The 13,685-nt window shown below is 36.8% G+C and overlaps 1 protein-coding gene across 7 annotated transcripts in view; it reads right to left on the bottom strand.

Annotated features, from left to right (window-relative positions):
• Window positions 1–13,685, bottom strand: part of PDK1 (pyruvate dehydrogenase kinase 1) — an 84,019-nt gene that overhangs the window by 53,924 nt on the left and 16,410 nt on the right. For all 7 annotated transcript variants that reach the window (XR_004441702.1, XR_004441701.1, XR_004441703.1 and 4 more), the window contains one exon: window positions 31–141. Coding sequence is in view for 4 of the 7 variants with exons in the window: in XM_033231122.1 (XP_033087013.1) it covers window positions 31–141 (111 nt within the window). In the remaining 3 variants the exon portion in view is untranslated. The remainder of the gene's footprint in view (window positions 1–30; window positions 142–13,685) is intronic.

The raw sequence follows: 13,685 nt of genomic DNA on the forward strand, positions 1-13,685 counted from the left end.
AACACACTTCACTATTTCTTGCTAACATACCAGGGGCACCGCGCGGGAAGTCTCAACACGAGGTCTCGGTGCAGTTGAATACATGTAGTTGAAGAGTCTGTCAATTTTCCTCAAAGGAACACCACCTCCTCGGTCACTCATCTAAGAAAAGAAAAGGATCATGCTCTATGCCCGAGTCCTCAAAACAGCAAAATATCAACACATACTCATAGCATCACAAGTTAACTGCTGGTAGGAGAGTGCTGCGTTGTTTTTATTTTTTTATTTTTTGAGATGGAGCCTCGCTCTGTCACCCAGGCTGGAGTGCGGTGGCGCGATCTCGGCTCACTACGGTTCGTGCCATTCTCCTGCCTCAGCCTCCCAAGTAGCTGGGACTACAGTCACCTGCCACCACGCCCGCCTAATTTTTTTTTGTTTTTTTTTTAGTAGAGACAGGGTTTCACCATGTTAGCCAGGATGGTCTTGATTTTCTGACCTCATGATCCACTTGCCTCGGCCTCCCAAAGTGCTGGGATCACAGGCATGAACCATCACACTTGGCCTGAGCGCTGCTTTTGAAAATGAATACAACACAATCCAAGTTGCCAATATAAGCATTTCCCTCGCTGCTGAACCCAACCCAACTCCTCTAATATGTGAAACTCTAATACATAAACTCCATCATAATACTGCTGTGGCTTTGTATATTGCCAGGAGTCTCATTAACAGTGCATTATAGCACAGAACTGGACACAAGTTAACCCTATCTTGTATGTAACTATAATTTGTTATTCCTTTCTGGTGGGCAGCGTGGTGACTAGAATCAAACATGCACACCTGTGCTTTGGGAGGCTGAGGCAGGTGAATCACTTGAAGTCAGGAGTTGAAGACCAGTTTGGCTGACAGAGCGAAATCCCATCTCTACTAAAAATATAACAATTAGCCAGGTGTGGTGGCACATGCCTGTAGTCCCAGCTACTTGGGAGGCTGAGGCAGAAGAATTGCTTGAATGCAGGAGATGGAGGTCACAGTGAGCCAAGATCGCACCACTGTACTCTAGCCTGGGCTACAGAGCAAGACTCCTTCTCAAAATAAATAAATAAAATAAATAAAATAAAAATAATAAAAATGCAGGTATTAGGCTGGGCATGGTGATTTATGCTTGTAATCTCAGCACTTTGGGAGACTGAGACAAGAGAATCACTTGAAGCCAGGAGTTTGAGATCAGCCTGCACACCTGAGATCAGAGTTAAGACCCCATCGCTACAAAAAATTTTCCAAAATTAGCTGGGCATGGTGGCATACAATTGTGATCCCAGCTACTTGGGAGGCTGAGGAAGGAGGGTCACTTGAGCCCTGGAGGTGGAGGCTATAGTGAGCTATGATTGCACCACTGCACTCCAGCCTGGGTGACAGAGTGAGCCAGTCTCTAAATTAAAAGAAAAAAAAAAAAAAAAGAAAAAATGCATATATTGGCTGGGTGTGGTGGCTCACACATATAATCCCAACACTTTGGGAGGCCATAACAGGGGGATCACTTGGGCCCAGCAGTTCCAGACCAGCCTGTGCAATATAGTGAGACTCCATCTCTACAAACAAAACAAAACAAAACAAAAACAAAAAAACTTTAAAATTAGCCAGATGTGGTAGTGCATGCCTGTAATCCCAACTATTTGGGAGGCTGAAGCAGGAGGATCACTTGAGCCCAGGACTTCGAGGCTGTAGTGAGCTATGATCTCACCACTGTACTCCAACCTGGGTGACAGAATAAAATCCTGCCTCTATTAAAAAAAAAAAAAAAAGCATGTACCTGTCACACAATGTCACTTCCAGAAATTTATCCTAATAAGCAGAAAAGCATGCAAAGCATGTATGAGAACATCCATCATAGCTCTATGCAGAATACCTAAAACTAAACAACCTAAATAGGGGATTAGTTAAGTAAAAGAAAGTACATTCTAAAATAGGATATTGTTAATCATTAATTAGATATTATACAGAACTCTATATACTGGCTTAAGAGATATTAAGCAGGAAAAAAAAAAAAACAAAACCAGTTACAAAGAAGCATTTACAATACTTTGTAAAAATTCTATTATAAAAAGGTCTGAAATGGAACATAATTTTATTGTCTGTAGAATGAGTAATTTTCTCTTCTTGTTTGGGGTTTTCAGTTTCTGAATTTTCTTCACAATTACTTTAACAGGAAAAAAACAGTATAATTTTCATTTTCAGGTACAAAAAAACAGAGCCGTTACTTTGTGTTTGCATCTACAAGCAATTTTACAGCCTAGAACCCCAGAACACTTTCTGATGTGTTTGTAAGGCATGTAAGGTCTTTACATTTTTGTATCATTTTTCAACTCAAATAAACAGTATGGCAAATCAAATTTAGTAATTTATTTACGTATAATTTTTGTTTTCCTTCAAAGTTAACATGGACTTATTTTCCTAGCTAGTATCCAGCTTATATTCTCATCTACTATAGCCATTTTCCTTTGTCACAGAATCTGAAATGATTTTACTGCCTATAACAATATAGTTGTCATACACAAATCTGCTTTTAATTCATGTATATATAAAATAGTACTGAGTAATATGTATTAAAAGTTAGTAGACTGAATGGCTTACAGTTAAAGTTTTTATATATTTAAAAATTTTTTACAGTATGTATATATTACCTTTATAATGGTAATTATGGAGATATTTTGATTTTTATAACTAAAAAATCTGCCTTGAAATCCCATTTAAAAATCTGCCTCTGGCCGGGCGCGGTGGCTCAAGCCTGTAATCCCAGCACTTTGGGAGGCCGAGACGGGCGGATCACGAGGTCAGGAGATCGAGACCATCATGGCTAACACGGTGAAACCCCGTCTCTACTAAAAAATAGAAAAAACTAGCCGGGCGAGGTGGCGGGCGCCTGTAGTCCCAGCTACTCGGGAGGCTGAGGCAGGAGAATGGCGTAAACCTGGGAGGCGGAGTTTGCAGTGAGCTGAGATCCGGCCACTGCACTCCAGCCCAGGCGACACAGCGAGACTCCGTCTCAAAAAAAAAAAAAAAAAAAAAAAAAATCTGCCTCTAATACATCTAAAATTAAGTAATTACACTATCAAAGTATACAAGGACTTTATTAGGAACTTGTGGCTGGGTGTGGTGGCTTACACCTATAAACCCAGCACTTTGGGAGGCCAAGGCGGGTGAATCACTTGAGGTCAGGAGTTCAAGACCAGCCTGGCCAACATGGCAAAACCCTGTCTCGACTGAAAACACAAAATTATCCAGGCATCATGGTGCATGCCTGTAATCTCAGCTACTTGGGAGGCTGAGGCACAAGAATCTCTTGAATGCAGGAGGAGGCTGCAGTGAGTCAAGGTTGTGCCACTGTACTCTAGCCTGGGTGACACAGTGAGACTCTCAGTTAAAAAGAAAAAAAAAGAAAAAAAAAACTTTTATGTAGTATGATGCTTGAAATTGCTCTTGGCCCTGTAAAGCAATTTATTTTAGTAAGATGAATAAAGAGCTCTGGGTATTTTGAGAAATTCAACAATTTGTTAATTATTCATCCTTTTATGATATGCTCTGCTGCACATTTGCTAGTAACATGAATAAGAAGTATGCGCATTCTATAAATACATGAAGGGAGTAAAGAACATATTAGAATAGATATTGAGATAAAAAGGTAGACTTGAGTAAATATTTCCTGGTTTTCCTTAACCTTTTGGCCAGGGAGACTGTAACAACAACCTGGCAAGTACAAAATAAGAAGCCATTTCCAGCCTCAGGCTGCATGGGAAAATAACAGGGGTTAAGCAGACAGGACAGAGAGGATGTGAGAAGCATCATCTTGCTAGAGGTAAAGGGGCAAACTCAGCCACAGGAATAGAGTTAGAAACTACAGTCAAAGTAGTACTTTGCTTTGCAGTCAACAACACAATAAACTGGAGCCAGTGGATTTTAAAGTAGGCGAAAGAGTTTCCAAAAGAGCAGTAATAGATTATTGAAGGATCCAAGTTCTTCAGGAAAAGGAAGGGAGGGAATAATGGTAGAGACAGACATTAAGTCTGTATATATTCAAGGCAAGAAGAATGGTACCTTTGATGACAAATGTATTGAAAGAGAGATGTGAAAACTAACATGAAACCCTATTAAGATAATGAGGTAAGTAATGTCAACAGGAAGGCCAAGGAAGAGAAGTTCGCCAATTATTTTTAAAGTTTTCTCTTCAGCACACAAAATCACCACATGTCAATGTCATCTAACCAAGAGCTGCCGTCCCTAACTTCCTGTTCCTAGTAACACTAGGCTCGCTAGGTTAATTCATGTGAATTCCAGGCCCAGACGAAATGAACCACTACTGACTAGATGACAGCTCTAAAGCCAAGACATTCAACCAACCGTGTATTTACCCAGAGTTCCTAAAGTTTCTTAGCCAACAGCGTTTTCACTGTTAAGTTTGTAAAATCATCAACAGTAAATGAACCAAGACATTTACATTTTAATTTAAATGACATGTAGGCCGGGCACTGTGGCTCACACCTGTAATCCCAGCACTTGCAGGCAGGCAGATCACTTGAGGTCAGGAGTTCAAGACCAGCCTGGCCAACATGGTGAAACTCCGTCTCTACTAAAAATACAAAAATTAGTCAGGTGTGGTGGCACACACCTGTAAATCCCTGCTACTCAGGAGGCTGAGACAGGAGAATTGCTTGAACCTGGGAAAGAGAGGTCGCAGTGAGCCGAGATTCTGTCACTGCACTCCAGCCTGGGTGACAGAGTAAGACTCCATCTATAAAAAAAAAAAAAAAAAGACATGTGGCTATAACACATAGGTTATTTATAGATTATATATTAAACACAGAATTGAAAGAGCAGCTAGGGCTGAAAGACAGAAACAACAACTTTTGTATAGGTTTTTAGCAGAAGGATAAAAGGTAAAAAATGTCAATAATTTGAATAAGCTAAGAAAAAAATGGGAAAGAAAAAAAACCAAGCCTTGATTCTGAAAGTCTAGGGTAAGTAATGGGGATAAAAGCTCGAATGAAGAAAAAGCAAGAATTTAACATGTAAAGACAGACTGCAAGAGGAGATTCCTTCATGTGACCTTGGATGTGAGGGGAGAAACAACAGGTGAAGGCAGAGCCTAATACAGACAGCACTTCTAGAACAGTCTTTTTGAGACCTTTACAAGCCTCTGTATTTTATTTTAAACAGCTTTATTCAAACATAATTAACATAGCAGGCTTCTAGAACAGTCTTTTTGAGACCGATACAAGCCTATTTTATTTTAAACAGCTTTATTCAGATATAATTTACATAGCAGACTGGACGCAATGGCTGATGCCTGTAATCCCAGCACTTTGGGAGGCGGAGGCAGACAGATCACTTGAGGTCAGCAGCTCAAGACCAGCCTGGCCAACATGGCAAAACCCCATCGCTACTAAAAATACAAGAATTAGTTGGGTGTGGTGGCAGGCGCCTGTAGTCCCAGCTACTAGGGAGGCTGAGGTAGGAGAATCGCTTGAACCTGGGAGGCTTGCAGCAAGCTGAGATCACGCCACTGCACTCCAGCCTGGGCAACAGAGGGAGACTCCATCTCAAAAAAGATAAAAATAATTTACATACCATATAATTTATGCACTTAAAGTATATAATTGAATGATTTTTAATATAGTCATAGATATGTGCAACCATTACCACAGTCAATTTTAGAATATATTCATCACCTCCAAAAGAAACCCTGGCTCCTTTAGTGGCCATATCCCTAGGCAACCACTCATCTACTTTCTGTCCCTATATATTTGCCTATTCTAGACATTTCACGTAAATAAAATCATATAATATATGGCCTTTTTTGATTGGCTTCTTTCACTTAGCATAATGTCTTCAATGTTATAACAACCAGTTTGTAGCATATATGAGTATTTCAGTGCTTTGTGGCCAAATAATATTCCACTATATAGACACACCACATTTTGTTTATCCGTTCATTAGCTGATAGATATTTGGGTTGTTTCTACCTATATACTATTGTGAATAGTGCCACTATGAGTATTTGTGTGTAAGTTTTTGCCTAAATAGTCTCAATCCTTTGAGGTATAGTCGTAGGAGTGGGATTGCGGGTCATTATGAATTTTTCTTTACATCATAAAGACAGATTACCTAAGCGAAGCCCATCCACCAGCACAGAAGCAATCTCTTCTGAGAGTCTAAGAACTCAGTAAACCTTGATCCATGCAATGACAGATATTAGCAATAGAAATCAGCTGCAGATCAAAATGGTAAATAAAGCACTTCTAATAGAAACAGAAAAAGGTACAAGAAAGAACATGCTGCAGCACAACTTAAGCCCCAAACCAGAAGACCAGTGGGTCTTTTCTTGACTATGTAAACCTTAATGGGCAAGTAGCTGACACGTAAATAACCAAAAAATAGACACATTAGCATCTGAGCTTAAAAAAAAAAAAAAAAAGTGATACATTCATACTGTTTTTACAGCAAAGAGATGGCATTGCCATTTATTGACTTATTTGTGCCTAGCCCTTTAAAATGAACAACCAGGAGAGAAACAGACAAAAAGAAACTCAGGAAATGGACAATGCAGGGTGCAGAGGCAAATTAGTTTAAAAAAAAAAAAAGATAATATCCTCAGAGCAATAAAATAAAACTAGAGCAGAATTCTAAAAAGGGATTAATTCTAAAAATAAGAATTCTTGGAAATTTGTAAGATAATAGAAATAAGAGTTCAATAGAAGGGCTGGGAATTTGAAGTCAAGGAAATCTCACAGAATAGAATAAAAAGTTGAAGCGATGAAAAACAGGAGAAAAAAAGATAAAAAACAGGGAATGATGTCATGAAGCCCAACATCCTCCTTATATGACTATCAGAAAGAGACTAAACACACACTGAAAAGGAAAATACCAAGAAAATCATGGGAAGTTCAAAGACCATAGCCCAATAAATAAGAAAAGGCCTACACCAAGTCACATCACTGAAATTTCAGAACACAGCTTTAAAAAAAAAAAAAAAAAAGTTAAAAACTCCAGTTAAACAAAAGTAGACACCTAAAACTGGTCACATAAAAGGAAGAGGAATTGTAATAAACGTTGTCTTCTCAAAAAGAACAGCAGGAGTGACATCAGCAAAAATAGGAGAGAAAGAACTTGCAAAAGTGTCTCCTCTATCAAAGCACAAAAAGAAAAAAAAAAAAAAAAAGGGGGGGGGTGGGGGGTGGTGTCACAAAAATCATGAAGAATCAACTTTGACAGAATTCTGGAAATTAACTAAAGGCATGCAGCAATCTGGGGAACATTTATTAAAGTAAAACAACTGAATCCCTAAAAGAACAGTAAGCATTTTAACTTGTTCCTATCCTGCTCCCCCTCCCTCCAATAAATATGCAATCAGAGTGAAACCAGCAGCCTGGTAGCCGCTGGGAAGACTGTATTTATTTGACCTGACTCTGAGCTCCCCAGTACAAAAGTCTTGCATCCCACCCCCATCCCTGGAAACATCCGTCAAAAACAATTAGCAGTAACTGATTAATTTGAGGGCTGCAGCAGGCACTGGACAACAAAAAAACTTAACAGGAAGGTCTAGGGAATGAGATAGCCATAGGAGCTTTGAAAAACTCAGCTATCTCCTGGGAATCTGAAAGGCCATACTCATGCCCAGGGTCATGCTCAGGAAAGACATGAGAAGACCCTAAGCTCTCACCTCTAATTGCTCTATGCCAGCAGGACCTAAAGGTTAAGGTACAGTTGTCAACTGCCTGGCTGACAGTTGAAGATATTCTCTTAAACACTTCTCCTATACACACACAGAGTCCCCTGGCAAAGACTGGGAAACTTACTGATTCCACTTATTTGACGAAATCTCAGTCCAGTCATTAGCTGACCACTAAGCTAAATGAGCAGAGACTTCAGAGACCACACACAACAAATAACTCAAACTTAACTCCAAAAAAAGAACTCCAAAAAAAAAAAAAAAAAATTACAAAACAATAAGAGAAACAACCTTGGGGAGAGGGCAGTATCTGATCTCCAGGGCTGTCAAAATATATTATTTTAAATGTCTAGTTTTCTACAAAAATAACAAGATATGGAAAGAAACAAAAAAGTATTGGCCATACACAGGCAAGGAAAAATCAGTCAATAAACTATACGTGAGTCAATAAACTCAGACTCTGTAAACAAACACTAAAGAACTAAAGTATGAGGATGTCTCAAAATAGAAAATTTTAAATGATACAACAATAAAAGATATGGCAATAAAAATGATATGCATCAAGATTTAGCAAAGGTGAAAAAACATGATAGACATTATATAAGATAACTAAGTTAAAATTCTGGAGTTGAGAAGTACAATAAATGAAATGAAAATTTCACTAGAGGGGTTCAACAGCATATTTGAGCATGTGAAAGAAAAGAATCAGTGATAGTGAAGACAGGTCAATTGAAATTATACAGTCTGAGAAACAGAAAGAGAAATGACTCATCACATATGTGCAATATTCAATAAGATTGTAACAGCTGATTTCTCATCCAAAATCATGGAGGCTGGAAGGCAGTGAGGTAACATATTCCAAAGTGCTGAAAGAAAAAGACTATCAACAAGAATTCTACAACCAGCAAAACTATCCTTCAAAAATGACGGAGAAATTAAGACATTTCCTGATAAGCAAAAACTGAGAGAGATCATCACTGGTAGATATGTGCTATCAAGAAATACCAAAGGGAATCCTTCAGGCTGAAACAAAAGGATACTAGACAATACATTGAATCCATGTGAAGAAATAAACAGTACCAGGAAAAGTAATTACAAAAGTAAGTATAAAGGATAATATGAGTATATTTTTTGTTTGTAACTCTTTTTGTGTCCTATCTGATTTAAAAGACAATTGCATAAAATAATTATACATCTCTGTAGACAGGTCCATAATGTACAAAAATGTACATTATATGACAATAACAGCACAAAGGATGGGTGGGGAGGGGCAAAGGCCTATTTAGGAGAAAAGCCATTGTATATTATTTAAAGTAAATTGGTATTAATCTGAACTAGATATTAAATTAAGGTGTTAATTGTAATCCCCAGGATAATCACTTAAAAAACTCAAAGAAATACAGTAACGAAAACAAGAACAAAATTAAAACAATGTAATACAAAGTATCATTTTAACAAAAGACAGTAATAATGAAGAAATAATAAAAAATGATATGACATATATTGAAGACAAAACGGCAAACATAAACCAAAATTACTGTTAATTACATTAATAGTAATTACATTAAATGTAATTGATCTGACATTCCAATTAAAAGGTGGACATTGGCAGAATGGTTTTAAATTCTAACTATATGCTATAAAGAGACATATTTTAGACTGAAAGGCACAAAGGTTTAAATTAAAAGTCTGGAAAGATACACTATGAAAACAAAAACAAAAAGAGAGTTGGGATGGTTATACTAACTTCAAACAAAATATATTTTAAAACAAAAATTGTTACAAGAGACAAAATAGAAGATTTTTTAATGATATAAGGTTAATAAACAAAAAAGATATAATAATTAAAAACATATATGTACTCAACAGAGCTCCAAAATACACGAAGCAAAACTGATAGAACTGAAGGGAGAAATAGACAATTCAACAATAATTGGAGACTTCAATACTCCACTTTCAACAATGGACCTAACAATTACCAGATTAACAAGGAAAGACAAGCTTGTACAACACTACAAACCAACTAAACCTAATAGCCATCTGTAGAACATTGAACAGCAGCAGAATGCACACTTTTCTCAAGTACACATGGAACATTCTCCAGGATAGACCCTATGTTAGGCCATAAAATGAATCTCAATAGATGTACACTTGAAATCATACAAAGTATGTTTCCAATCACAACAGAATGAAATTTAAATGATTAAGAGAAAACATGGGAAATTCACAAGTATGTGGCAATTAAAACAACCCACTCCTATTAACCAATGGAAAAAATCCAAATGGAAACTAGAAAATACTTTGAGATCAATGAAAATGAAAACAAAACACGAAAAACTTGTAAGATACAGACAAAGCAGTGCTGAGAGTAAAATTTACAGTTATAAAATGTCTCAAATGAATAACCAAAACTTCCACCTTTAGAAACTAGAAAAACAGGAGCAAAATAACACCAAAGCAAGCAGAAGGAAGGAAATTATAATAAAGCCTAGAGTGTAACTAATGAAATACAGAATAGAAAAATGGAGAAAACCAATGAAATAAAAAATTGGTTCTTTAGAAAGATTAACAAAATTGATAAATATTTAGCTATATTGACCAAGAAAAAAAAAAAAGAAGACTCAAATTTATAAAACCAGGAATGAAAGTGGGGACCATCACTACCAATCTTACAAAAATAAAAAGGATTATTAGGGAATACTATGATCAATTGTGTGTAATAATTAGATAACCTAAATGAAACGGACAAATTCCAATAAAAATACAAACTATTGACACAGCTCAGGAAGAAATGGACAATTTGAATAGATAGCAAATGTATTATTTATATTTATTTATTTTATCATTATTATTTGACAGAGTATTGATCTGTCGCCCAGGCTAGAGTGCAATGGCACAATCTCAGCTCACTGCAACCTCTGTCTCCCGGATTCAAGTGATTCTCCCGCCTCAGCCTCCCAAGTAGCTGGGATTACAGGCACATACCACTGTGCCTGGCTGATTTTTGTATTTTTAGTGGAGATGGAGTTTTGCCATGTTGGCCACTCTAGTCTCAAACTCTTGACCTCAGGTGATCCACCTGCCTCGGCTTCCCAAAGTGCTAGGATTACAAGCGTAAGCCACTGTGCCTGGCCTATTATTTATATTTATAAATATCTAGCCATAAATCTGAATAAATAACAAATAGAGATTTAACTAGTAATCAAAAATCTTCCCATAAAGACAAGTTCAGGCCCGGAAGTCTTCACTGTTGTGTTCTACCAAACACTGAAAGAATACCAATCTTTCAAAAACTCTTCCAAAATACAGAAAGAGAGGGAAATTCCCTACTCATTCTATAAGGCCAGTGTCATCCCGATACTAAAACTAAAACGTCACAAGAAACTACAGACCAATAAACATACTTTATGAACATCAATGTAAAAATCCTCAACAAAACAGCATAAACCATAAAAAAATTGAGACTTATCCCAAGAATGCAAGGTTGGTTTGATGTAGAAAAAGCAATGTAATACACTACTTAATAGAACAAAGAACAAACCACACAATCATTTCAATCTCCACAGAAAAAGCACTTGACAAAACTGAGTATCCTTTCATGATAAAAACACTCAAACTAAGAACAGAGGTAAACTTTCTCAATCTGATAAAGGGTATCTATGAAAAAAATCAGAGCTAACATCATACTTACTAGTGAAAGACAAGAAGTTCTCCCCCTTAGGATCAGAAAAAAGACAAGGATGTCTCCTGTCAGCACTTCTATTCAACACTGCACTAGAGGTTCTAGCCACACTTACATCTTTTTGCAGAGACATGATCATTTACACAGAAAATTCTAAGTAATCCACAAAAATTTATTCATGCTAATAAAGACATTTGGCAGGGATGCAGGATACAAGATCAGTACAAAAAAAATCAGTTATATTCCTATCCACTAGCAAAAAGCACTCCAAAAAATGGAATTAAGAGAACAATTCCATTACAACAGCATTAAAAATAATAAAATACTTAGGAATAAATTTAAAAGTCCAAGACTTTTACACTAAAAACCACAAAACATCATTGAAAGAAAGCAAAGAAGACCTATAAAGATACCCTAGTATAAGTGTAAAGATGTCTTGTATTCATGAAGTAGAAGAGTTAATACTGTTAACTCTAAGATGGCAATACTTCCCAAATGATGCCCATCAAAATTCTAGTTGGCATTGTTTTTTGCAGAAATTGACAAGCTGATCCTAAAACCCATGGAAATGTGAGAACCCATAATAGCCAAAATAATCCTGAAAAAGAAGTTGTAGGACTCACACTTGCAAATTTCAAAACTGAAAGCTACAATAATTGAGACAGGCATTAAGCTTGCATAACGAGAGATATATACATCCATGGAATAGAACTGAGAATCCAGAAATAAACCCCATACATTCACGAGCAATTGATTTTTGACAAGGGTGACAAGGCAATTGAATGGGGAAAGAATAGGTTTTTCACAAATGGTACTGGGACAACTGGATATCCACATGTGAAAGAATGAAAATGAACCTCTACCTCAAACCATGTACAAAAATTAACTCAAAATGGATCAAAGACCTTAAATGTAAAAGCTAAAACTATAAAACTCTCAGAAACATAGGCATAAATTTTCAAGACTTTGGAGTAGGCAATGGCTTCTTAGATATAAAGCTGAAATCACATGCAATGTGAAAAAAAAACTGAAAAATTTCAAAACTAAAAACTTTGGCTGGGTGTGGTGGCTCAAACCTGTAATCCCAGCACTTTGGGAGGCCAAGGTGGGAGGACTGCTTAAACTCAGGAGTTCGAGATCAGCCTGCGCAACATAGCGAGACCCCATCTCTATTTTAAAAAGCAAAAAACATAAAAACACAACTTTGTACTTCAAAGGACACTATCAAGAAAGTGAAAAGAACACACAGAATGGGAGAATATACTTGCAAATCATACATCTCACCAGGGACTTGTAACCCCTATACATATATATATATACACACACACACACAGAATCCTTATATATATACATATACATGAGACAGAGAACTCTTACAACTCAACAATAAAAGACAAATAGCCAATTTTAAAACTGAAAAAAGGATCTTAATCTGCATTTCTTCAAAGATACACAAAAGGCCAATCAGCAAATGAAAAGATGCTCAACATCAGTCATTAGACAAATGCAAATAAAAATCACAATGAGCTACCACTTCACCCTCACAATAACGTCTATAATAAAAAAGACAGACTACAATTGTTGACAAGGACAAGGAAAAACAAGAACCTTTACACATTGTTGATGAGAATGCACAATGGTGCAGGTCCTTTGGAAAACAGTTTGGCAGTTTCTCAAAGTTAAAGAGTTTCCTATAATTCAGCAATTCAATTCCTAGGTATATACATAAGATAACTGAAACACATGTTCACACAATAATTTGTACACAAATGTTCACAGCCGTATTACTTATAATAACCAAAAAATAGAAAGGAACCAAATGTCTATCAACTGATGAATGCATAACCCAAATGTGTTATATCCATATAACAAAACATCATTCAGTCATAAAAAGGAATGAAGTACAAATGCATACTATAACATTATAGTAAGTGAAAGAAGTCAGTAACAGAAGACCACATACTGCATGATTAAGTTTATATAAAATGTCCAGAAAGAGAAATACACAAACAGAAAATAGATTAGTGGTTGCCAAGGGCTAGAAGAGAGAAAAATGAGAAGTGACTTCATGGGTACTGGTATTTTCCTTTTTTTCTTTTTTTGAGACAGAGTCTTGCTCTGTCACCCAGGCTGGAGTGCAGTGGTGCGATCTTGGCTCACTGTAACCTCTGCCTCCTGGGTTCAAGCGATTCTCATGTCTCAGCCTCCTGAATAGCTGGGATTACAGGCGCCTGCCACTATGCCCAGCTAATTTTTTGTATTTTTTTGTAGAGATGGGGTTTCACCATGTTGGCCAGGCTG

This window comes from Trachypithecus francoisi, unplaced genomic scaffold, assembly GCF_009764315.1.
Source record: "Trachypithecus francoisi isolate TF-2019V2 unplaced genomic scaffold, Tfra_2.0 Lachesis_group13, whole genome shotgun sequence".
In the NCBI taxonomy this organism is placed as follows: domain Eukaryota; kingdom Metazoa; phylum Chordata; class Mammalia; order Primates; family Cercopithecidae; genus Trachypithecus; species Trachypithecus francoisi.